This window comes from Zingiber officinale, chromosome 4A, assembly GCF_018446385.1.
Source record: "Zingiber officinale cultivar Zhangliang chromosome 4A, Zo_v1.1, whole genome shotgun sequence".
NCBI classification, from domain to species: Eukaryota; Viridiplantae; Streptophyta; class Magnoliopsida; order Zingiberales; family Zingiberaceae; genus Zingiber; species Zingiber officinale.
In genome coordinates this window covers 25,895,550-25,921,572 of record NC_055992.1, presented here as the reverse complement: position 1 = coordinate 25,921,572, position 26,023 = coordinate 25,895,550, and the positions used below count along the sequence as shown (strand labels likewise).

General features: G+C 37.7%; 1 protein-coding gene and 1 long non-coding RNA gene across 3 annotated transcripts; one reads left to right on the top strand and one right to left on the bottom strand.

Annotated features, from left to right (window-relative positions):
* Nucleotides 1-7,619: 7,619 nt before the first annotated feature.
* LOC121972310 (polyamine oxidase 3-like) lies at nucleotides 7,620-9,719 on the bottom strand. Its single transcript, XM_042523994.1, has 7 exons — nucleotides 9,484-9,719; nucleotides 9,225-9,368; nucleotides 8,507-8,585; nucleotides 8,285-8,373; nucleotides 8,068-8,181; nucleotides 7,896-7,983; nucleotides 7,620-7,812 (listed from the first exon to the last, which is right to left on the bottom strand). The coding sequence occupies exons 1-7, from the start codon at nucleotides 9,717-9,719 to the stop codon at nucleotides 7,729-7,731; spliced, it is 834 nt and encodes a 277-aa protein (XP_042379928.1). The 3' UTR covers nucleotides 7,620-7,728.
* A 1,814-nt stretch (nucleotides 9,720-11,533) lies between these two features.
* LOC121973223 lies at nucleotides 11,534-12,799 on the top strand. 2 transcript variants are annotated; one of them, XR_006109428.1, is made up of 3 exons: nucleotides 11,534-11,563; nucleotides 12,389-12,677; nucleotides 12,771-12,799. It is a non-coding gene; the product is annotated as an uncharacterized LOC121973223 (long non-coding RNA). The 2 variants fall into 2 exon arrangements; XR_006109427.1 differs by having other exon boundaries at nucleotides 11,543-11,626.
* The last annotated feature ends 13,224 nt before the right edge of the window (nucleotides 12,800-26,023 follow it).

Below are 26,023 nucleotides of genomic sequence, written 5' to 3'. Positions count from 1 at the left end.
GGTTTTGTCTAGTCGGTGGTGGTTGCTCCCATATCCAAGAAGGCCATGTGCCTCGCCACGTCAGTACTGGGAACCTTTTATGGAAATTAATATTTAATGGAATTAATAACTTAAGGAGACTTGGGTCGAACGTGTTAAGTTCCGCAGGAGATCCAAGTCAAAACCTAAAAGAACAAATAGATTAAGTTTTGGATCAAACGTGTTAAGTTCCGCAGGCGATCCAAAATTTAATTTAAAAGAACACATGGTAGCTAGGAAAAGGTTCAGACCTTTGTACAAAATTTTTGTACAGTGGAACCTATAGGTTTTCCGAGTAGCAACCAAAAATTGGTATCAGAGCTAGGGTTTTGCCTCTGTGTATTTGATATTAGTTTAATTATGCACATGTCATACATAATTTAGGCAGGATAATAGTAGGATGTGCTAACTTTGTGGATGCAGGATCCAACTATTATGGCTTATAGTTTTATGTGTGTGATTGGACCCTTGGACATGTCAAGGGCATTTATATGTGTGTGCATGATTGTATTATAAAATACAGCCTGTATTTAGTTTTATTAGGATTTTATTTTGATCTAGATACATGTACATTCCTTTTATGGAATATAGGATCAAAATTGTAAAATTCTATTTATGTCGTGGATCGAATCTTGCAAAGCGTGGAACCAGAGGCGCAGCGGAACAAGGAGCAAGATGGATGCGACAGCTAGACCCGGTGGCGGTGGCCAAATATGGCAGCAGCTTGGGATGACAACACACGGAGGACAACTAGAGATAAAAGCCATAATAGTTGAAAATTAGATTTTCTATTTATTGCTTTTATATTGTCATTGTGTGTGCATGTTAGTTTACAAGTTTTGTAGGCTAGCATAGTTAAAATTCCTCATTAATAAATAACTAAGTGGGAGAGGGATTTTAAGTAAATCCCATGGTCTCCATTACTGGTTTGTAAGTGATGCAAACAAGCGCGTTGGCTCTGAGTGCCTTCCTCCATAACGGATGAGCTTGTTTGCGGATCACTAGAACAGACTTCCATTTTTGGATGACTATAGGAAGTTAATTAAGAGCGTGTGATCTTCCCCAACGGAAGGGGCATAATCTTATTAATGGACTTAGTGTCAAGTAATGGTATACACTTAGACACATCTAATAGTATCCTCCCCATCGGAGTCACTGCTATTATTTGTGTGACCAAATGAAACCAACTATTAATTTGTCATAAAACTAGGTTGACAAGATAATAAAATTAAAGGGTTAAAACCCTCTTACAAATGATTGATTTTGTATCGTCCACACTAACGTGGCATACAAAATTAACGGTGTTGAGATAATTTTATTTGTCATAAAGTTACGTTGACAAGATAGTTAATGGGTAAAACCCTCCTCTTACAAATGTTGATTTTGTATACGTCCACACTAACGTGGCATGCAAAATTCACGGGGTTTTGAGGTGTTGGTAAATTTAAATAGTATTGTTAGAGGAATCAATATTATTTTAAATTTAGAGTCTTGACCAAATATTTGATTAAAGATAGACCAACTATTAATTTTATTCATAAAGTAAGGTTGACGAGATAATAAAATTAAATGATAAAATTTCCTCTTTGAATTTGTATACGTCCACACTAACGTGGCATACAAAATTCATGGGGATTTTTAAGGAGTTGGTCTTAACCAAATATTTTTGTGATTCTTAGGAAGATGGTCAATCCCTAGCTAATATACTTTAGGATAGACTTAGTGGTCCCAATTATAATTGATTGGAAATAGAATTTGGACATTAAGGTAGACTGTTCTCTTAGAACTAAGAACAATATAGGTGTATTTTATTCATTAGTTGATACATGTTTAGTGGAGTTATCTACCGACCTGGTGTGTAGATATGGGAGCCACTGATCATTGCAGAGTTCCAGGAAACCCGACAACTAAATGAAAATAAAAAACACCGTCCACATGGGCACTACTGCAAAAGTAGCAGCTGTTGCAGTGGGAGAGGTTTATTCTCTAATAGGAATAAAATTTGGATTATTAGGAATTGTCTTTACATACTAAGTTTAGAAAGAACCTGATTTCAGTTTCTAAACTATTATAGAATAGATATTGTGTCTATTTTGATAACAAAGTTGTTATCAAGAAAAATAGGCAAGTTATCTATTCTGGTATGTTGGTTGACAATTTATAATCCAATAACTCCCATGATGCAACAAATGGAAACACATCTTCTAACTTAAGAGAAAGCAACCTTCGAAAATGAACCAATTATATCTTTGACATCTAAGGCTAGGTTATATTAACTTAAGTAGGATTCATTGGTAGCTGATGAACTTTTGGGTTCATTAGTAGTGGAAATCTTTCCAACCTACGAGTCTTACTTGGAAGGAAAATAACCAAGAAGCTTTTAAGTCCAAGGGGTATGGAGTCAAAGATATGTTGAAATCGGTTCATTCTGATTTATGTGATCCTATGACTATCCAGACAAGAGGTAGTATTGAATATTTCATCTATTTTATAGACAACTATTCAAGATACAAATAAATTTACTTAATGTACCGCAAGACTAAGTACTTTGATTAGTTCAAAGAGTACAAGGCTGATGCGGAGAAATGTTAAAGTAAATGTCACTATGGTAAGATCATAGTGGCAAGTACCTCTTGAGAGATTTTAGGAGTCACTTATCAGTAGTTGGATTTCAACCCCAACTAACTGCACCTGGTACACCCCAACAAGGATGGTGTAGTAGAAAGAAGGTAAAAGACTCTTATGAAATAATTAGATAGATGATGAGTTATTCAGAAAATTACCAAATTTGTTTTAAGGATAAACTCTGATAACAAAAGTGAACATAGTACCTTCCAAGTTAGAACTCTCTACTCATATAGAATTGCTGAATAGGTGAAAACCTATTTTGAAGCATATTCGGATTCGGGTAATCCATCACATATGTTAAAGAGAGACAATGATAAGTTGGATAGGAGTTCACTTGTTTGTAAGTTATCCTAGATAAACAAAAGTAGGTTTATAGTCTTAAAATCGGAAGGTCATTGTTAGCATCAATGATTTTTTAGAAAAAGACTATATAATGAACCACGTGCTCATAAGTAAATTTGTTCTTAAGGAAATAATAAAGGACATGTCTAACCTAGTACCAACTGTACAAGATGAGATACCACAAGAAAACTGCAACACGTATCACAAATTGATACACAATTACAGAAAGTGTCTTGTTGTAGTGGGAGGGTTGTTATGCAACCTAAAGAGATTCATGTTTTGGGAGAGTTTTTGGACTCGATCCCTGGAGGACATGAACCTGATCTCCGGTCATATGATGAAGCACTCCAAGATAAAGATGCAGCATCTTGGCAAAGAGTAATGAATAAAAGAATTAGAATATATGTATTCTAATAAAATCTGGAAGCTTGTAGAATCACCAAATGGTGTAAAAGCCGTTGGGTGTAAAAAGGTCTATAATAGGAAAAGAGGGATAGACAGGAAGGTAGTAACTTTCAAAGCAAGGCTTGATGAAAAAGGAAACTTTTTCATTGGTAGTCATGCTTAAGTCTATCCGGATTCTTTTATCTATTTGGCAAGTGGATGTCAAGACAACATTCCTTAATGGAAGTCTTGAAGAAAACATCCATATAAAGCAACCAGAAGGGTTCATTGCAAAGGGCTAAGAGCATCTTGTGTGTAAGCTCAATCAGTCTATGGACTGAGGCAAAGCTTCAAAGTCTTGGAATATCCGGTTTATCAAAGTAATCCAGATCTATGGATTTAGTAACCGGATAAGTCTTGTGTATACAAAAGATGTGATGGAAACGTGGTGGTATTTTTTGTACTATACTTAGATAACATTTTTGGTAGTTGGAAACAATATCAAAATGTTGTCAGAAGTAAGGGTATGGTTGTCCAAACAATTCGATATAAAGGACTTGGGAGAATGTATATATTCTTGAGATCAAAGTAATAAGGGATCGCAAGAAAAGAATATTTTACTTATCCCAAGCTTCATACATCGAAAAAATCCTTGTTCGTTTTAAGCATACAAAACTCCAAGAAAGGTTTCTTACTTTTTCAGGATGGAGTAACTTTATCTAAAGATATGTCTCTGTAGACATCAAAGGAGATAAAGGAAATATAGGCAGTTCTTTATGCTACGGCTGTTGAAAGCCTAATGTATGCTATGCACGATCTGTTTTGCCAAAGGCATAGTTAGCAGATATCAAAGTAACCCTGGACAAGGACAGTGGACTGCAGTAAAGCATATATTGTAGTACCTTAGAGGCACTAGAGATTATATGCTAGCTTACAAGACAGTTAATTTGGTCCTTGTGGGTTGCATGGATTTTGACTTCCAATCGGATAGGGACAATAATAAGTCAACCTCGGGGTTTTGTGTTTACTTTAGGAGGTAAAGTCATAACTATGGAAGAGTGATAAGCATAGGTGTTTTTCTGGACTCCACCATAGAAGCTTAGTATAAGGCAAGCCTCTGAGGTAGCTATAAAAGCTGAATGACTCAATAATCTCAAGATAGACTTAGATATGATTTCTTGTTTGTCCAAAGATTATTACAATTTATTGTAATAATATTGGTGCAGTAGCAAACTCGAAGAAACCATAAGTCTATAAAGGCAAGTAAACACAAAAGAGCGCAAGTACCACCCAATACGAGAAATCGTATAAACGAAGAGAAGTTGTTGTTGCCTAGATTGCATCAGGTGATGACCTATAGATCCTTCCACCGAGGTCCTTAAGGTAAGAGCTTTTGATGGACATGTTGAAGGGTTAGGAATCAGATGTATGGCAGCAGATATGGCAGCTTAGTCTTTTAGTATAAGTGGGAGATTGTTAGGGTGTATACTAAATGCCTAGCTTTTGGTATAAACATTTATTTAGTAATAAGAATCACATTGGTCAAATGTCTACATTTATGATAAATGTAGTTGTTCAATTAATTTATATTGTAGATAACATGGTGTGTGGTGTCACACACAGAGGATCATGTTATCAGTACCTTATAAATTATAAACAGTAGCTCACGACCAAAATGGAAAGGAACAAACCATTAGAAGGTCGTAGTGTAATTAGGTATCGGTTTATTTTGACTGTATAATTACACTAGTACACTTAGAGTGTATTGAGTAGGACCATTTGAGGTCGTTTCTTTTATACTGATTTTATAAAGAAACAAAGACCTCGGTTATTATGGAAGTGTGTGCTCTTAATCCTAATATAATAACAAGCACATATATTTGATATTTATTTCTTTAATTTATCAATGGGTGAGATTTAGTTCGATGAATCAATAAGCCCGATAAGTTGGGAAATGGTATCACTTATAGTGTGTGTTGTTGATTATAGAAGGAAACTGTGTCCTAGAGATACTAGGTTGATAATGTCCTCAAGAGGAGCTCATAAGGATTGTCATGTTAAACCCTGCAGGTGGACCTAGTCCGACATGATGATAAGGTTGAGTGGTACTACTCTTGGACTAAGATATTAATTAAATGAGTTGTCAGTAACTCACTTAATTAGTGGACATTCGATATCTTAAACACAGGGAGACTAACACACTCATGATAAGAAGGAGCCCAAAATGTAATTTGGGATTGGTGCGTAGTTCAATAATAGTTCTCTAGTGGAATGAATTATTATTGATAAAATTAAGTTGTGTGTTCGGCGCAAGCACGGGATGCTTATTTTATCGGGAGACCAAAACCAATTCCTCCTCTCGGTCCCTATCGTAGCCTCTTGTATATAGAGATTTATACCACCACATACTCACCTTCTTACCCAACCAATAGGGGTCGGCCAAGCTAAGCTTGAAGCTCAAGCTTAGGGCCGGCTGGCCTTAAGGTGGCCGGCCAATAGCTTGGCCCAAGCTTAGGTGGCCGGCCACATCATATTAAAAAGGATTTTTATTAAAATTATTTCTTATGTGGATATCATAGTTTTAAAAGAGAGTTTAAAATTAAATCTTTCCTTTTAAAGGTTTCTACAAAAGATTAAGAAAAGATTTGAAATATTTCCTTATTTGTAGATTGAAAGGAGATTTTATTTTTAGAAAACTTTCCTTTTAACCATGATAATAATTTAAAAGAGAGTTTAAAAATTAAATATTCTCTTTTATTAGTTTCTACAAAAGATTAAGAAAAGATTTGATATCTTTCCTTATTTGTAGATTGAAAAGAGATTTTAATTTTTAGAGATAACTTTCCTTTTGGAAATTATCCACATGTTTAAAAGAAGAATTTTAATTTATAAAATTTCCTTTTTATTAACCACCATGAAGGAAAATTATTGGAGAAATTTTTATAAATTTCTAGAGACAAATTAGGAAGTTTTAATTAATTAAAACTCTCCTTGTTTATAACTTGATGGTGGCCGGCCATGTAAATTGAGAATAGGAAAATTGTTTTAATTAAATAAATTTTTCTTTTCATGGCAAAAGAATTAAGGAAGTTTTAATTAAATTTCCTTATTTGCCAAGACCAAGGATTATAAAAGAGGGGTAGAGGTGCCTTCATGGGTGATCAACTCTATTATTCTTCTCTTCTCTTTTCCTCCTTGGTGGCCGGCCCTAGCTTCTTCCTCTTCTCTTCTTCTTATGGCGGCGGCAACCTCTCTTGGAGCTCTTGATGGTGGCGGTTCTAGCTAGGAGAAGAAGGAGAGAAAGGTGGTTTTGTTTCTTGCATCCCTTGGAGCTTGGTGGTGGTGGCGGACCTCTACTTCTCTTGGAGAATTGTGGTGGCGAAACCTAGAAGGAAGAAGAAGGTGCTTGGTGGTTCTCATCTCGGAAGATCGTTGCCCACACAACGTCCGAGGTTAGAAGAGGAATACGGTAGAAGATCAAGAGGTCTTTCTAGAAGGTATAACTAGTATTTTTTCTTTCCGCATCATACTAGTTATTTTTGGAAATAATACCAAATACAAGAGGCTTACGTTCTAGTATTTCGAATATGTTTTTCGAAGTTGTGTTCTTTTGTTTTCTTTCTTTTCCTTGTGATTTGATTGTTCTCTTTGGTTAACCTAAAGTTATTTTAGGAAATTAAATATTAGCTTTCTATTAAAGGTTTTGTCTAGTCGGTGGTGGTTGCTCCCATATCCAAGAAGGCCATGTGCCTCGCCACGTCAGTACTGGGAACCTTTTATGGAAATTAATATTTAATGGAATTAATAACTTAAGGAGACTTGGGTCGAACGTGTTAAGTTCCGCAGGAGATCCAAGTCAAAACCTAAAAGAATAAATAGATTAAGTTTTGGATCAAACGTGTTAAGTTCCGCAGGCGATCCAAAATTTAATTTAAAAGAACACATGGTAGCTAGGAAAAGGTTCAGACCTTTGTACAAAATTTTTGTACAGTGGAACCTCTAGGTTTTCCGAGTAGCAACCAACAGTACAACACTAGAAGAGTAACAAAACACTGCTTCTTAATTCTCCTAATCCTTCATCTTCTTCATCCTTGCCATGTTTACATCGTACTTGGATCGAAGTGGACCAAGTAGATAACGAAAGAAGATAAACTAAATGCCTTCATCTTCTTCATCCTTGCTTCTTAATTCTCCTAATCCTTCATCTTCTTCATCCTTGCTTCTTAATTCTCCTAATCCCTCAAACTCCACCTGTAAGAAGAAGATAAAGAAATGTCACTTGATCTAAACTAAATGCCTATGAATAATAAAAAAATCTGAAATCTCATAAAGTAGACTTAATTCATTAATAATGCATCATATTGAATGCCTCTCCATGACTAGCTTAATAGCCTGTGCTCTAGACATGTCTTCATTTGTTTCATACCTGAGTTTGTTAGCCTGTAAATGTTGAACAGTCATTTCACAAGAGAAATATTTCCAAGTTATCAGCACTGCAGATATAAGGTTAATAAAGAACTTGCCTCTTCCAGAATGGTTTCAAACACCTTACCAACTTTTTCCACTAGATCTTGAGGCACTTGATGTCCATCACCATCAAAGAGTGCGTAGCTGAAAAATAGAAGTAAATTTATCTCCATAAGATTATAGTCTCCATGATCAGTGATATCTGTTAGTTATTCAGTTAACCATTACCTCTCCAAGTCATGATCATACAAGATAGAATTGTCACCAGAAGTTCGATAAATTGGTAGACCAAGTCTTCCAATCCAAGATGCCAATGGATTCTCGTTGCAGACACCATGCAACCTGAAGTGTCCAAATTAAAACTTCTAGTCACTGAAATTTTGAAGGCTGGCCACAATCCTCTTCAGAAGGAATGAAAACAAAAACACAAAAAAAAGAAGCATACCAGGCTGCTCCCATGTCAACAGGAAAACCAAATGAGTAGTTAGTGTGAACTCGACCACCAATTCTATCCCGAGATTCTAAAAGCACAACCTAAGGAATAAAAAATAAACTTCCATGTGATACAAATTTACCCAGCCACTTCACACACTGCATTCATATCAGAACTTAGAATCTAATATGTAAAGGCAACTGAAAAAACTGTTAATTTATATCAACATAACACCTGAAAAGTTGCATTTTTCAGTGCATGAGCAGCTGCAATCCCTGCAAATCCACCACCAATGACAATGGCAGAAGGAGAGCGAGATTACCTTGCTTCAGTCTTCTGATAGAATGATGCTACAAGAAAATTTAAGTCAATATATATATAGATATATATGTTGATGTGAAGCAGTAAAATGCAAACTAGAATATATTTTAACACCATGAAAAAAAACATAATTAATAATAAATCCAACACAAGAACAAGCAACATATTCTGTCGTGTTGTATATATATTTACCAAATGCATTTTCCTTCCACATGGTTGAACTCTAAAAATAATTCAAAAAGTACCCAATAATAAGACTGACAACAGAAAACACCCCAAACATAAAAATTTAGTTTTATTTGCAATTATGACAGATAATCATGTAACTAGCTTCAGTATTCCCACAAAAAAAAGATATGTAACATAACAATATACTGATACAAAGAAAACTAAAGGGATGACCATTAAAGGAAAGAATACCTTAAATAAAATGAATTCAGAAAGTTCCCATAGGCTCTGGATTAATCCTTTAAGTTTACTTTAATCATGAGCTAAAACATTGCAGTGAATAGATTTAAATCGAAGTAGGTAAAATTCCCATTTTGGCAGCCTGTATACCTCACGAAACCCATCTGTAATTTCACACTAGAGGTTGAAATCGAGCTCTTAAAAATCTTTAAACTTGATATACCGAAAGCTGGAATAGAGCAGGAGGCTATACTCACCAGAAAAATCCAAATTGATGCTGGAAATCATTGAAAAAGGGATGAGTAGATTCAAAACTCTACTAAGCTTGAACACCAACATCTCACGACTGGAAGCCCTAAGAATTGACCTGAAATCAGTCAAAAAATTGAAGATTTTGTGACTAAAAATTTACGCAGAAATAGGTCACAAAAAGGACTCTATTTGGGCAGAAACAAGCATAAAAAATATGTAAGGAACAAAACCCCTCAAATGATTTGAAAATGAGGGAGGCGGGGAGGCGAAGGGTGTCAGTAACAGTGGCGAGTACGCGGAGAAGAAGTTTGTCCAAGAGCAGCAGAGATCTCTTCCTCCATCGCAGGTTCGTTTTCATTAGGGTTTGTGTTTGATCACTGAGTCGCATGTTGAAGAGTGCATGATAGAGAGGCCTTTTAGTTGAGGCGGCAGCGACGCATATGGCAGAAGCGAACCTGAGGCCCATCTAGGATGGAAGGCAGTGGAGCATCTAGGATTTTCGACGAGAAGATGCAGGAGGAAGAAGTAGAGGACACTTACTGTTAGTGGATTTCATGTCGGAGGTCTTGCCGGTGAGGGCGTCCTTAATGGACTCGTGGACTGCTGCTACTCCTGCGCGGCTCCGGTGAGCGAGAGATTGTGAGAAAAGAGAAAAGAGGGGCGGATTGAGAAGATAAAAGGGTGGAATGCGGCGGCAAAAAACTTTCGAGGAGAGGGAAAGAAAAAAAGCGAGGCAAAAATTGGCAAAGGGGAAAAAACGGCAAAGGAAAAAAAACACCAGTATTCAACATCACTTAATAGACAACGGCTTTTAAAAACTGTTGTCGTAATCCCATAAAAAAGCGCACATAGACAACAGTTTTCAAAAACTATTGTTGTAGCATTTAAAAACCGTTGTCGTAGTCTTAACAAAACATAAATAGACAACGATTTTTAAAAACCGTTGTCGTAGGCCAAAAAAAATTGCTAAGAGATAACGGTTTTTGTTAAAACCGTTGTTAAAAGGAAAAAAGACAACGATTTCGTATAAAATCGTTGTCGTTTGAGTGTTGTTGAATGACGTTTTTCTTGTAGTGACAAGAAAAACCCTCATAGACATCGGTGGAACAACAACGATTTTAAGTAAAAACCGATGTCTTTGAGTATTTTACACCGGTTTTTCCAAAAATCGGTGTCTATGAGCACAAATTTTCGCTCATAGACATCGGTTTTTTTAGCCGATGTCTATAAGCGCCTTTTTTTCATTAATAGACACCGATTTTAACAGCAGTTTTTAAAATCCGGTGTCTATGATAAAATAAAATAATTTAATTTTCCTACCAATACTTAGCCGAAATTTGCAACACTTCACTCTTCCCTCCAAACCTAAACCTAAACTTTTATCACACCGTCCACCATATACCGTCGCAGCGCCGTGATAATTAGCATTTTGATGCATTATTTCTGCCCTTAATTTTCATATTTTAATCTTTCATATGATTAATTGTTGATTCTTATCATGTTTATTGAGTTAGATTCATATTTTGAGTTTTGGTATAATGCTTCCTATTTTTATGGATTTATACTTATAATTGTGCACTTTTATTTTTGTAGGGATTGAGCTTAAGTTGAACCAAAATGAACATAAAGGCTAGAGTTAATGAGAAGTCCAATCTGAATAAATCTGAGCCATTGGATCAAATCAGAAGCAAATTAAATGAAAGATTCATATCTGATTAATTCTAGTTGTTCATCAAGATCTGATTGATTCTGGCCAATCTGTGTAGATCTGGAATGATCTTAGCCGCTCATCTTATTCTAGCCATCCTGACCATTTAATGGGTTCTAGTTAATCTCGACCATTTATTCAGATTTGATCTCAACCGTTCCATCAAATCTGGATTGATCAGGACCGTCGGATCAAATCTGGAGAAATAAAATCCCCAAAGCTCTCTCATTCTGTTTGGCAGATCATTGTGCGCGTTTCTTCCTCGCGACAGAGCTAGGGCACCGACGGCCGGCGACCACTTCTCCTGATTCACTGCCGCCGGGCGGAGCTTGTCCCTTACCTCCCACGGTAATCTCCTATCCACAGCCACACTTCCTCTTCGGGATTTCCAGCGGCGTGCGGGCTAGGGCAACAACGACGGCAAGCCATTCCAGGCGGCAAGCTTCGGCTCCGATCATCCACCTCACCGGAGGGGTTCTCTGGTGAGATTATTCACCTTCCGGCCATCCCTGCCCTTTTCCCAGCAGCAGCTCTTCTCCAACAGACCTGGACAGAACCTCACAGCTCCGCAATCCCGAACAGCAGCCTCTTCGTTCCACCAAGTCCGAACAACAAGTTTATTCTCCTATTGTTGATACTGTGGTTTGCATGGTTGAAGATTTGATGTAATTGACGTTTCTTTTAGTTGGTTGATGCATGCTTGTACTAAGCTGTTCTTCCCTGTTTTAAATTTGCACGTACTTTGCTTAGTTTACTGAATGCTCATCAAGTGTTTGTTGAAATGGCCCAACCATCTTTGTCAACCTAGTTTTGTATTTTCTTAGTTTTGATTCTTGCAACGCTTTGTTAATTGAATGATGCATGGCTCTCTTATGTTATGTCTTCATTTACTTGCAATTAGATAAGGTTAGATTACGTTCTGTACTTAATTTCTTTAGTTGCTTACTTTTTATTGTCTTTAATTTCCTTGCAATCATAGTTTAAGTTAGACTAGGTTTGCTTACCTGTACTGTCTTTCATTTACTAGGTTAGGTTCATTTAATGCTTTTCAATTTCATTCAGTAGTTTAATTCATTAATGGTGAAATCGTAGCGTAGAGTGACAATGTACTATGAAATCACTATTAATGGATAGATAGGATGTTTTTCATTAATTATGATTAGATTTCATACTTGCATTGTTCTTTTGTTCCTTAATAGTTGCAACTAAGGGTTTGATGTTGTTTCTCCATGTCAAAATGTATTAATTGACTGCTATATGAAACATGTCTATTTTTTCCTCTAATTATTTCTATTTTAACTAATATCTTACTCATTTTTAAAGTACATGATGATTTGTTGTTGACTTGCATACAAAAGAAGAGAAGTTTATTTACTATGTGTAGTTCTTGTTTGTGTGAACTCTTAATCATTTTCTATTTATTTCAGGTTCTTCATAACATTGTTGTTGCAGAATACTTTCACTGGAATATGCTACATGATTCAATAACTCCTATTTTTCCACTGGACTATTAATCTCTTTTTGATTTTGTGGATAACTTTGCTGCAAACTATGCTCTGAAGAGAGTTTATTATGTCAACTATGCATTGGGGATATCTGGACGCAGGAAACCTTGCTGGCATCTATTATGAACAAAGTCAACTTGACATGGCAATTCTGCATTACAAGCAAGCTATCAACTGTGAGTCTACCTTTATTGAAGCTTACAATAATCTGGTAAGCTGATAATGGTCTAATATGTCAAAATGTGGTATCCTTCTTGATGGTGAGCCAGGTTAGTTAATGATCGACTTTCTTGCACATTAAAAGGGGAATGCTCTCAAAGACGCTGGACATGTAGAAGAGACTATCAACTTCTATAGGGTGACTTTTTAATTTGGATATTTTTATTCTCTTAAGTTTTTTTCCCTTGTTGAATAACTTCATTTTAATAAATTTTCCCAAGTCATGCCTTGCTTTACAACCTAACCATCCACAAGCATTGTCAAGCCTTGGCAACATATACATGGACTGGTAAGCTTTAGAAATGTTTGATGACAACTGTGTGGATAGTTTATTTTGTTCCTTAATGAAACTTCTCTTCATGCAGCAACATAATGAGTGTTGCTGCATCATTCTATAAGGCAACTTTAGCAGTTACAATAGGGATATCTGCGCCCTTCAACAACTTGGCTATTATATACAAGCAAGTGTTGCTGCATCATTCTATAAGGCAACTTTAGCAGTTACAACAGGGATATCTGCGCCCTTCAACAACTTGGCTATTATATACAAGCAACAGGTAGAGTACTATATCTGCCTTTTTCATTGCTAGTTTGAGAGTTACTGCATATTGCCTCATTTAATAGAAGAAAGTCATATAATTTGTCCATCTTCTTTGCTGTCTTTGCCTCTAGTTGGAAATTGATAGTTCTCTTGTATTACAGTAGGGAACTTATGCAGAAGTGATAGTCTGTTACAATGAAGTTCTTCGCAGACTACTGCTAATGGTCTTGTCAATAGAGGGAACACATTTAAGGAGATTGGTAGAGTTACTAAAGCAATTCAGGATTATATACGTGCTGTGAATATCATACCAACTATGCCTAAAACCCATGCAAATTTGGCTTCAGCTTACAAAGATAGGTAATTTCTTCTTTGAATTTGTGCTGGTGTTGGACTATATCAGTATCTTACATCTATGATTCTTCTTTCTATTTATTTGTGGTTGAGATAATTGATGAACGTTTCTCTTTTTAAGCATTCCAATTACTCATCTTATTACCTGGTGCTCTTACTGCTTTTTCAACTATGATTTTTGGTCTTGATTTACTAATATATTATTTATGTGTTTTTACAGTTTACAAATCTCAAGTACTCTAGAGTTGAAATTGATGAAGTGTGGTTCAAGTGGGATGAATGCATGCTAGATTACATTTGAGTAGGAAAGGTATTTGATTTTTTAAAACTTTGGATGATTCATGCATTTGCATGAAATGTAAATTGCGTTTATTGTCCCATGTCAATTTCTTTCTGATGGTGATATTCTACGACTTCTGCAACATGTATAATTCTTCTATTTTTGTTCTTTGTTGTAGTTAAGTAGTCCAAATGATACTTTTGTTTTATAGATTAGAACAGTGGATGTTTTAACTCAGAAAACTAGTCATTTGAAGGTGAAAAGCGGTGAGATTAGGAAAATGAAAGGCGAAAGAAGAATGGAGCAGTATAGCAAGTTGAACAGATTCTGATTCTCATAATTTAATGTAGCCTCAGTTTGATTTTTGACTCACGATGTTCTACCTTGATGTGTTGTTAAAAGAATGTTCTACCTTGATTCTGATATCTATTAGCTTTTGATGTAAAAAGAATGTTTGTGTATTTTATGGATACTGTTGTAAGAAGAATATTTATGTAATTTGTGAATATTTGTGTATTTTATGAATACTGCTGAATGAAGAATATTTGTGTAATTTGTGAATATTTGTGTATTTTTTTTGTTATAGTCGATTTTTCACTGTTTCGAAAATCAAATTTGTGTTGTTAAAAAATATTGATATTACATCGGTTTTCCACCGCTGCAAAACTGGTGTCATTAATTAATATTACATCGATCGTATACCGCTGCCCAAACTGGTATTATTAACATATAATATTACATCGGTTTTACACCATTGATGAAATGGTGTCGTTAAGTGATACTACATCGGTTAATAACTGATTCGAACACCGGTGTCGTTAAGTGATACTACGCCGGTTTTAACCCGATGTCTAAAATGAAAGACCTTTTACATCGCCTTCATAGACATCGGTCGAAAATATAATAGACACCGGTGGAAAACCGATGTCTATGAGGGTTTTTGTTATAGTGAGTACAAAACCAGCTAAGCAAGATTATTAAAATACTTCGATCAGATCGAGGTGGTGAATACCTTAGCCATGAGTTTCGTGACTATCTAGCTGAGTGTGGGATTCTATCCCAACTCACTCCTCCTGGAACACCACAGTGGAATGGTGTATCTGAAAGGAGGAATCATACCCTATTAGATATGGTACGATCTATGATGAGTCACACAGATCTTCCTATATCTTTTTGGGGATATGCTCTAGACACAACAACCTTCACACTTAACCGTGTTCCATCCAAAGCTGTGATAAAGACACCATATAGGATATGGACTAGGAGAGATGCCCAGATATCTTTTATAAGGATTTGGGGTTGTGAGGCTTACGTTCGATGTCAAGTCTCGAACAAACTGGGACCCAAATCTGATAAGTGCTATTTTATAGGATATCCCAAGGAAACGAAAGGATATAACTTCTACATTCCCAATCGCCACAAAGTGTTTATGGCTAAGACTGGGATATTTCTAGAAAAGGACTTTGTTTCTAGAAAAACTAGTGAGAGTACGTTCGATCTTAAAGAAGTTCAAGATATGGACCATAACACTGAAGCCTTGATGGAAGTTGAAATGGAACCGTAAAATGTTGTGGATAATGAGATTGTTGCACAAGGAGTTGAGGAACAACAACTAGTTCAAGTAGACCTACCTCTTCGCAGGTCTGACAGCATATGTCATTAGCCTGAGAGATACTCTTTTCTCTTATCTGACCATGATGACGTTATGCTCGTTGAGAATGAGTCTACCTCCTATCAGGAAGCTGTGATGAGACCAGATTCTGAGAAATAGCTAGAGGCCATGAGATCCGAGATGAAATCCATGTACACTAACCAAGTATGGACTTTGGTTGATCCACCTGAAGGCGTCAAACCCATTGGGTGTAAGTGGTCTTTAAGAGAAAGACTGACATGAATGGACTTATTACCTATAAGGGTCATTTGGTAGCTAAAGGTTTCAAGCTAATTCATGGTATTGACTATGATGAAACTTTTTCTCGAGTAGCAATATTTAAGTCTATTCAGATCATGCTTGCTATTGCAACATACCATGATTATGAGATCTGGCAGATGGATGTCAAAATCGTGTTTCTAAATGGAAACTTCTCGAGGATGTGTACATGACACAACCTGAGGGTTTTGTAGATCCACTGCATACTGGCAGAGTATGCAAGCTGCATAAGTTCATTTATGGACTAAAGCAAGCTTCTCGGAGCTGGAATCTTTGATTCGATGATGTGATCAAACAGTTTAGTTTCATCAAGAATGAAGATGAACCCTGTGTCTACAAGAAGGTTGTTGGGAACACAGTTGTCTTCCTTGTATTGTATGTGGATGGCATACTACTCATTGGAAATGACATCCCTTTGCTACAGTCTGTAAAGACTTGGATGGGGAATTATTTCTCAATGAAGGACTTAGGTGAAGCAGCCTGTATTCTAGGCATAAAGATCTATAGAGATATATCTAAGAGATTGCTTGGCCTAAGTCAAAGTACATATATTGACACGGTATTACTACGGGTTGCCATGCAGAATTCCAAGAAAGGATTTCTGCCGATGTCACATGGTGTGAGTCTTTCGAAAACTCAAAGTCCTTCTTCTAGAGACGAGAGAGACCGCATGGATAAGATCTCTTATGCTTCAGGCATAGGATATATCATGTACGCCATTCTATGTACTCGTCCTGATATTTCATATGCTTTGAGCATGACGAGAAGATACCAGTCAGATCTAGGTGAACGCCACTAGATAGCGGTCAGGAATATTCTTAAGTACTTGAGAAGGACTAAAGAATATTTCTTGAAATTTGGAGGCGATGGCAAGCTAGCTATAAAGGGTTACAGTGATGCCAGCTTCCAAACTGATTAGGATGATTATAGATTGCAGTCTGGGTTCGTGTTTTGCATGAATGGTGGTGCTGTGAGCTGGAAGAGTTTGAAGCAGGGCATAGTTGTTGATTCTACAACAGAGGCCGAGTATATTACTGCATCAGAAGCAGGAAAGGAGGCAGTTTGGATCCATAAGTTCATTATTGAGCTTGGGGTGGTTCCTAGCATAGCCGATCCTATAGAGCTCTATTGTGACAACAATGGAGCAATTGCGCAGGCTAAGGAACCTCGCTCACACCAGCGGACCAAACACATACTACGGCGCTTCCATCTCATTCGAGAAATTATCGATAGAGGAGATGTGGAAATTTACAGAGTACCCACAGAGGCTAACGTTGCTGATCCCTTGACCAAGGCTTTGGAACAGAGAAAGCATGATGGTCACACTAGGTCATTGGGTGTTAGAGCCTACCCTGATTGGCACTAGTGCTAATGGGAGATTATTATCGAGAGCCCTAGAGCCGATCATGTGATGATTGTTGTATGGACTCGATGTATCATATTCCTATATATATTTATAAAGACATTTCTTTGTGGTTATTATACTTACTTGTATTGGTGCAAAATAACTGAGTATAATAGCGTCCTTGAGTAGAAGATCCTTATCTATATCAATCGATTGGTTGAATTGATAATGAGATGATATAGAGAACATTACTCTTAATCATTCTTAGTCAAGTATTAACATTCAGGGATAATGTTAATGCGATGAGACTAGCATGTAGGTCAAATCGATGACTTGATCTCACAAGTCATGGATATTAGATATCAAGTTGACACATGGGTATGCATTGGAGAATGTATACAGAATGACCCACCATGAAAAAGTATCATGGATCATTATATGAGTGGTATATAGTTTCTCATGTGACTATTAGTATGACTATCAGTCCTTGGACTTGAAGTCACCATGGTTCCCTACATAAGGAGTTGCATACTTTGGCTTCGTTAAATGTCACCCGTAAATGGGTGGACTATAAAGGCGATTACTGGGTATGTAATAAATTATGCGGAGGGATGTGAGTAATGTAGAAGGGATCTATCCCTCCTATATGACAGGAGTGATATCATGATTCATGATAGAGAGAGACTACTAAGTGCATGGCCATGCCCAAATAAGTCAATATGAGATATTGAGCTCATTTGATTAGAATGAGTCTACTTGGAGTTCAAGATATAGATTGATTAGAAGATGACACGGTCTGTACCTCAATTGATCAATTTAGATGTCAATGATAGAAGGGCATTGTCACATATTGTGAGAGTCACAATTAGTAGTCACAATGGTGATGTTGGATCTCAACATTATTGTTACTTGGGTAGTAATGATGTGTTGTTAGATACCGCTCATTGCTTATGTTTCTAAATGGGTTTAGGAGCATTGCCAACATTGCAAGAACCTATAGGGTCACATACAAAGGGTAGTTAGATGGAGATTAGGTTCATATGATGGACCAAGAGGATTAGGTTCATGTGATGAACCAAATTGGATTAAGAGTAATCCAAATTAGACTAATTGAGTTGGATTCAATTTGATTCATGTGTCGAATCAGTCTAATTTAGACTATGATTCATTGAGTCAATTTTAACCAATGAATAGAGATTCATTAAATTAAATTGATTTGAATCAAAGGGTAGATTTAATCAACCATGGGAGATAAGAGGTCAAGTTTGACTTGACTTGAGATGGAAGATGAAGGGTTAAGTTTGACTTGACCAAATGCCACTTCATTGTGACTTGGCATGGGCCGACCAATGATGATGTTCCACATCATCAAGGCTACATCATTGTATGCCACCTCATGAGGAAGACCAAGAGCCATGACTCTTGGTATTATATGGAGGTGTTAAATCCTCTATTAAGTGACCGGCCACACATATGAAGTGGGGTGTGTGCTCATTCAAGGCATCTTCTTCCTCTCTTCTTTTTCTCCCCTTCTCCTCCATTGCCGAGACCTCTCAAGAGTGCTAGCACACTCTAAGTGGTTTTCTCCACCTTTTGTCCTTATAGATACGTGTAGAGGAGTGTACACTTGACACTTTACGAGATCCGACAACCATTTGGACGAGCGGGATAAGCGAAGGGCATCGCTACAAGGGTAATACTTCTTTTCATGTAGATCTAAGGTAGATCTAGTGTAGACAAACATTTACATGAATATTTTTATTTATCTTCGCACGGATCCGTGGCTAGTTTCGGGGTTTCTGCAAAGTAAAAAGCGATTTTTACGGCTCGAAAGTCTAACACTTACCAACTACAAATGCTTGACTTGCTTTTGACCCACTAGGTCTTCCCGTCAGTTGTTAGGTCCACAAACCCAATTGGATTTCGACCAGTTGTCTGGTCTCGCGGACCCAACCAGACTTCTCACTAGATATTGGGCCCCATATACCTATCTAAACTTCGCACCAGCTATCAGATCCCATGGACCTAGCTAGATTTTAGCCTTGTGTTAGGTCATTCAGATTAGTCAACTCCTGCACACTTAGTAGAAAGGTTAGACAAAAACTACAACTATCTTTAACCTATTTGTCATACATCAAAATTAGATTATTAGTGCAACCTCCACCAACCCTATTAATAAAAAATTCTTGTACACAAGTTAAATTTAATGCACTTGTCTATGCTCATAAACTCTCTTATCTTAATTCATTGTATTAAGACTAAATTAAGGTATCGTAATAGTACCTTACATAGAGTTTTAGAAGAGAATAAGATTCATGTATAGATAATTGATACTAAAGCAACTTATCATGTTAATGAAAAATAAATCAGTGTGCTATTTGACCGGTTGTTAACTACCCATCACATAAATTCTAATGTGTCTATTAATTGTGTGCTTAGGCCTAATAAACTCATGTGTGATTTAAGGCCATAAATAAACCTTATTTTCTACTTTTGCACACTAATAAATCTTGCTTTATGGTTTGCAAGGGATATTGATTGGAAATTGATATGGTTTTGGCTTTCTAAGCACTGGAGCTTAGAGAACACGTTGAGATGCTTTGGAGGATGCAGGATATTAGATTTGTTTTAGAGAGGAAGATTTGCTTCTTTAAGAATTTTCTCATGGTATTGGGGACATTCTAAGGTAAAAGGTTAACGATAAAGGGTAAGAGGGCTTAATGTACAGTGTGGACATCAGCATATCTAACATTTATTATAGATTTCTTTTGTAATATTAAAATTTGATTTGTTTGATGATGTAGGATGTAATATTAGATTTCATATATATTTTATGATGGATGATATAAAAGTTCCTTTTTGAAAGAAGTAGTGCTCAGAAGATAAAATTGGAGCATAATTTATAGTTTCACCCAGGGTCTTTAAACAACAAGGACCGACTTTGCTTTGACTAACAATCTTAGGGCTTGTCATTGTCGTAGGCTTAGGAATGTGAGTAAACATAAATCTTTTGATGCACATTTAATATGTTGGTTTCCATATGAAATCGATTAAGATATATAACTGATGAGGTGTCTTGCACACTAATTGTATGCCACGCCCCGGAGGAGTCCCTGTCCGAAGAAATTTCGACAGCATCTCCCTTGTACGGCGAACAATCTGAAACTTTTCTACATCCTCATATACCTCAGCCACATGTGGCTGGAATAAAAAAAATAATAAAATACAACCACACAAACATCACGCAGTTTATATAAATTTCAGCCTCTGGCTGACACAACCACGCAGTTTAATAATAAATAATAAAATAGTAATACCATGACTCGAAAACAACCCTACTCCACTACACCCATAAAACACAAATCCGACAAACTCACCTCTTCTGCCGTCGAGGCAGGCATGTAGTAGAACAAATCCAAATCATACGAAAATTCATCAATCATAAGAATCCATACAATATCCAAGTATCAAACAAACCAAGTCTAAACATAGTCAAATAAGAAGAAAAACTAAAAACAAAAAATCAACAAGTCCTTGTGGTCTGCAGGGGACCAGTAACTGGAACTCTCTCCTGACAGCATCAACCTGAAAAATAACAACAATGGAGGCGGGGTGAGTCCAACACTCAGCAGGTACAACTGATATACAAAGTAAAGAAATAACACCTAGCACTAATCATGCGTACAGTCTCCTAATATAAGAAAGATAAAAATGCAACTGAAGTAAACAGGAGAGAAACTGTACTAACCAAAACCTGGGTATAAGGACAAACAGTTCGAGTGGTATAGAAATCCTGTATGCATGTCAAACATAGGTATCCAAACAAAATGCAGCATATAAATGCAGCATACACAAACACAAGCAATAAATGCATCATGAATATGATGCCAATGATGCGTCCTGGTCACCCCTGACACCAGTCAACCATCTCACACATAATAGAGAGGTCGAGTGGGTAGGGCTGTGACAACCGTGCACTCTGTCGTCACTGCTCCTGATGAGTGACCGAGTGGACGGGATGCTGTCGGAGTACACCTATCCTCCTACCCCAAATCATAAATGGGGGAGCGCAATGCTCTCAACTCCCGGTACACAATGACGGGGAGGAATCCCTGCCGGCTACCATGTTGTGTCACACTACCCATGAGCGGACCAACGAAGTCAAACAAAGTCCCTGCTGCAACACATTCTGCCTGAATCAACCACTAACCCATGAGTGGTGGTGTGTGCAGATCTATGTAACTGGCGATGTGCTCAACTACAATGGAGCGGACTATCGCACAGCATCTAATCATGCAAATGGTGCATGTCAACAACCACAAAATATCCTGAACTAATCCATATACATACATAAGGTGCACCATAAGTCAATGAATCAAACAACGGTACACAGATCAGATAAGGTATACAACCTAGGTCCTGAACATGGTGAAGCATGGTATGTCACTACCCCCTATAAGCATGTATAAGCAGGTAAGGAACACATGAGATGCAAAACAAGCAATCAACCAAACATGTAATAAGTATTGGGTAGTGACTAACCGAAACAAATAAGAAACATAATTATTACAATTTGTTAAAATCACTACTATATATATCAGACGACATAAAGTCAGAAGTACCCGTCTCCAATCGAAAAAGTCTAATCCGATAATCGAGATACTCGTCTCGTGTCAAAATACTGTGTTACCAATATATATATTTTTATTTAGCCAAAATTCTCATAAATATCCAAATAAAATCTCTAACCCTAAATTAGGGTAAAACCCTAATCATATCACTATCATCCTTTCTATAACCAAAGTACTACATACCAACATATTCTAACACAAATTCCAATACCTTCATTGATCGAATTAAACCCAACTCGCCCACATCAATAATCCAACAGCCAAAGTACCAAAACTAGTTGCTAAAGTTAGTGTTTACCTCTAATATAGCAGCAGGACAGCAAAACACTCCCCTGTGATCTGTGAAGAAAGAGTTCACCGTACCTTCATTATCTCAACAACAACATCCATAATTTGCCAAATTATCCCTAAAATGCACTATTATCCGAATTCCAATTTACCTCAACTGTGACCGAAATGCACCTCAAGGAAGGGATGATCAAGAACAGAGAAGAATATCCAAGCTCTGATCTGGAAACACAATAAGAACTGATCTGAGATTCTCCTCCCGGTCCAGAACAGTAAGAATGTAACGACCCGCCTTCTACTGGCTAGGCTGTAAGGCTGGACCGTCACATTATGCTGTGCTAAGCTATATCCATGACCATTACTAAGTCTAGGTGCGGAAAATTGTACCAATTTAAAACTTTGCTAAGCTAATACAAGTTCTTGGTCCTACATGTGCTAAGGGATGCAATCTAAGGTATTCATGGCATACCCTACATCCTCTATGGTCAAGGAGCTGAACTACAAGGTCTCTTGGTCGAAACCCAACTTCCCAATCGATCCAGATTGAACTCGATCGATTGCAAGCCGTTGGATCGATCCATGGATCGATTCAGATGGCTACTGTGCTCGGGGTAGTATTCTGGATCGATCGGCTGATCGATCCAGACTGGTCAATCTATCCAGTGATCGATTCCAGCTCTCTCTGTTCGCGGGAGCGATTTCCCCAAACTCTCTGTTCGCAACAGAATGCGACTGGATCGACCGGTTGATCGATCCAGAAGCTTACTGTATGCGACAGAATGCGACTGGATCGATCGGCTGATCGATCCTGAAGCTTACTGTTCGCAGAACCAGGCTCTCAATTGATCCACTGATCGATTGAGGGCTCCCAATCGATCCACTGATTGATTGGGGTTTCTGATTTCGCAGCAAGGATCTGATTTCAGCACTGTTTCGTGCCAAACTCACCTACATAAGTTCTAAAATAACTAGAGAACATTCTAATATCAAACAACTAACATTCTAAACATGGTTACTAGCAATCTAAGCAGATTTTCTATAATCCCATGCATTTAGATACTGAATAAATAAAGAGTAACATGATAAGAAACACTAAGTTCTTAAATGTTCTAGTTCTTCCAAGGTCTTTATTCCAGGTTCCATCCACACACATCTTCATCATTGCATTGACCTCCAGCCACCGCTAGTCCATCTTCCCTTTACCTTTATCTGCAGTATAAGGAAAAATAGTATCTGTAAGCTTGAGAGGTTAGTAAGAAACCATCTACCTCACTAAAACATACATACGATGCTGTTATGTTTTTAAAACATGTTGTTTGAAACATATGAATATTGAACATGTAAGAGCATGGCATGGCATACAAACAACTGGTCATGGCAACAAGTGCTAACATAAGCTATCATATTGTATCAATAGAAAACTAAACCGATACAAAAACTGAGCTGAGCAAATTCTAAACTAATGCTAAAGCTATACTGAATTCACATAACTATTTGTGAGAGTTCAAAAACCATATATATAATAGATGAAAATACTAATCATGCTGCTGATGGGCCCGGCAACTGTACTTGCTGTGCGCGCATCCCTAACTAAACTCGGGGTTGCAAATTCTGAATCTAGTAGGGTTTACTAGGTTAGCTGAACCTAGGGACGACTATGAGAGCCCAACCCAATGGATATCTAATCCAGTACAGTGCCACTAATAAAATAAAATACTGGTTATAGCTGAATTTTTGCTGTTCTTGCTATTTCTAGGTTATCTGAACCCAGAGCTAGGTTATCTGAACTTAGAGGCGACTATGGGAGCCCACCCATTGGACCGTAGTCCCATATAAGTTGTACGAAAGCTAGACATACTGAATGAATGCTTCTATCGCATTTAGCTAAGCTAGTAAAATGCTTAAGTTGCATTTTAACCGTGCTAATAATTTAATCGAACACTTGGTATGCGCTAATTCGCATTCTTTGTGCCGAAAATCTACATACTACTAAACTGAAGCATAAAATTCACACGAAAGCTACTTATACTACAGGTGAGGGGTTTCTTACATCCTGCGCTAGATTTCCTTACGATCTGATCGCTAGATTTCCTGTGGAGACAATCTTCTCGACGATTTTCTCGCGTCCACACGTTCTTCTTGCGGAGAGAAACGTCCTCGTGTCGGAGTCATCGCCGGAAGGTGCTCCTGGAACCCTTGAGATGGAACCCTAGCCCTTGGGGCTTGGTGCCCCGAGAGAAAGAAGAGGAGAAGGGGCGGCGTGACTAGGGTGAGGAGAAGAGGTAAGTCACGGTAAAATTAAAACTCCTCACTTAATTCCCTATTTATATTAAGGAGTTAATTCACCCAACTCAAATATAAATATAATTGTTCCCCTTTTCTTTCAGAACGGCCCTGCTGGGTTCACTTGGTTACTAGAGTCTACTATAAGTCGTAGGACCCAATAGGTCTCGGGTTCGATTCCCGCTTAAGCTATTTTACATTTCTATTTATTTTTGCTACTTCCGCTACTCTAAAAATTCCATGAAAATATTCTAAAATTCCAGAAAAATCATAGAATATTTCTAAAATAATTTTGAGAATTTTAGGGCATTACAATCCCCCATACCTTATAAAAAGTTCATCCTCGAACTTAGAATAACTCTGGGTACTTCTGTCTCATACTAGCCTCTGTCTCCCATGTTGCCTCTTCTGCTGTGTGATTTTGCCAAATGACTTCTACTAATGGTACCTCCTTGTTTCACAATTTCTTAACTGCTCAGTCTATTATCTGAATAGGCCGACTATCATAGCTGAGGTCCTTGCGGACTGGTACCGACTGGGGCTCAATCACCTGGGTGGCATCTGGGATATGCTTCTTCAGCATAGAGACATGAAATACATTATGGATGGCTGACATCTCCTGTGGTAGCTCTAGCTCATATGTTACCTTGCCAACTCTTCTAGTGATAAGGTATGGTCCCACATATCTGGGACTCAATTTGCCCTTCTTCTCAAAACACATTACTCCCTTCATGGGAGCTACTCTGAGAAACACTGAATCCCCAACTGAAAACTCTAAGGGTCTGTGCCGTGTATCAGCATAGCTTTTCTGGCGGCTCTGAGCTGTCTCTATCCTCTGGCGGATCTGCTGTATAGCTGCGGTGGTGTCTGCTACTAGATCTGTCTGGAGTTCTAGTTCCTTCTACTCACCACTCTCATACCAGCAGATTGGAGATCTACACCTCCGCCCATGGAGAGCCTCATAAGGTGTCATACCGATAGTGGCCTGATAGCTGTTGTTGTATGCAAATTCTGCTAAACTCAGATATTTGCACCAACTTCCCTTGAAGTCTAGGGCACATGCTCGGAGCATATCTTCGAGTACCTGATTTACTCGCTCCGTCTAACCATTTGTCTGAGGATGGAAGGCTATGCTGAATTTTAACTTAGTGCCCAATGCTGACTGTACACACTCCCAGAAGTGTGGCGTGAACCTACTGTCTCTGTCTGAGATGATAGTCCGTGGAACTCCATGCAGTCTGACGATCTCCTTGAGATACAACTGAGCTAACTGCTCCATGGAGTAGGATATCCTGATAGCTAAGAAGTGGGCTGATTTAGTTAATCTGTCGACTATCACCCAGATGGCATCAAAACCATTCGTGGTTCTGGGTAGTCCCACTATGAAATCCATAGAAATATCCTCCCACTTCCACTCTAGAATATGAATAGGCTGCAGAACTCCTCCTGGTCTCTGGTGTTCTGCCTTGACCCTCTGATAGGTCAGACAGGTGCTAACATATTGAGCGATGTCTCTTTTCATCCCGGCCCACCAAAATCATTTCTTTAGATCTTGGTACATCTTGGTGGAACCTGGATGCATCGCATAAGGAGTCCTGTGAGCCTCATCTAAAATCTTCCTCTTTAGTTCCTCCTGATCTGGAACACAGAGTCTGTCACCGAAGTATAATACCCCACTATCGGACA

Bases quoted from the DNA above. Each gene is read 5' to 3' on its own strand.
- LOC121972310 (XM_042523994.1), bottom strand. From the start codon at position 9,719: ATGGGCCTCAGGTTCGCTTCTGCCATATGCGTCGCTGCCGCCTCAACT. The intron at 8,182-8,284 runs GTATGCTTCTTT...TGGACACTTCAG, and splicing joins GTTGACATGGGAGCAGCCTG to GTTGCATGGTGTCTGCAACG. The intron at 7,984-8,067 runs GTAATGGTTAAC...TCTATTTTTCAG, and splicing joins TATGATCATGACTTGGAGAG to CTACGCACTCTTTGATGGTG.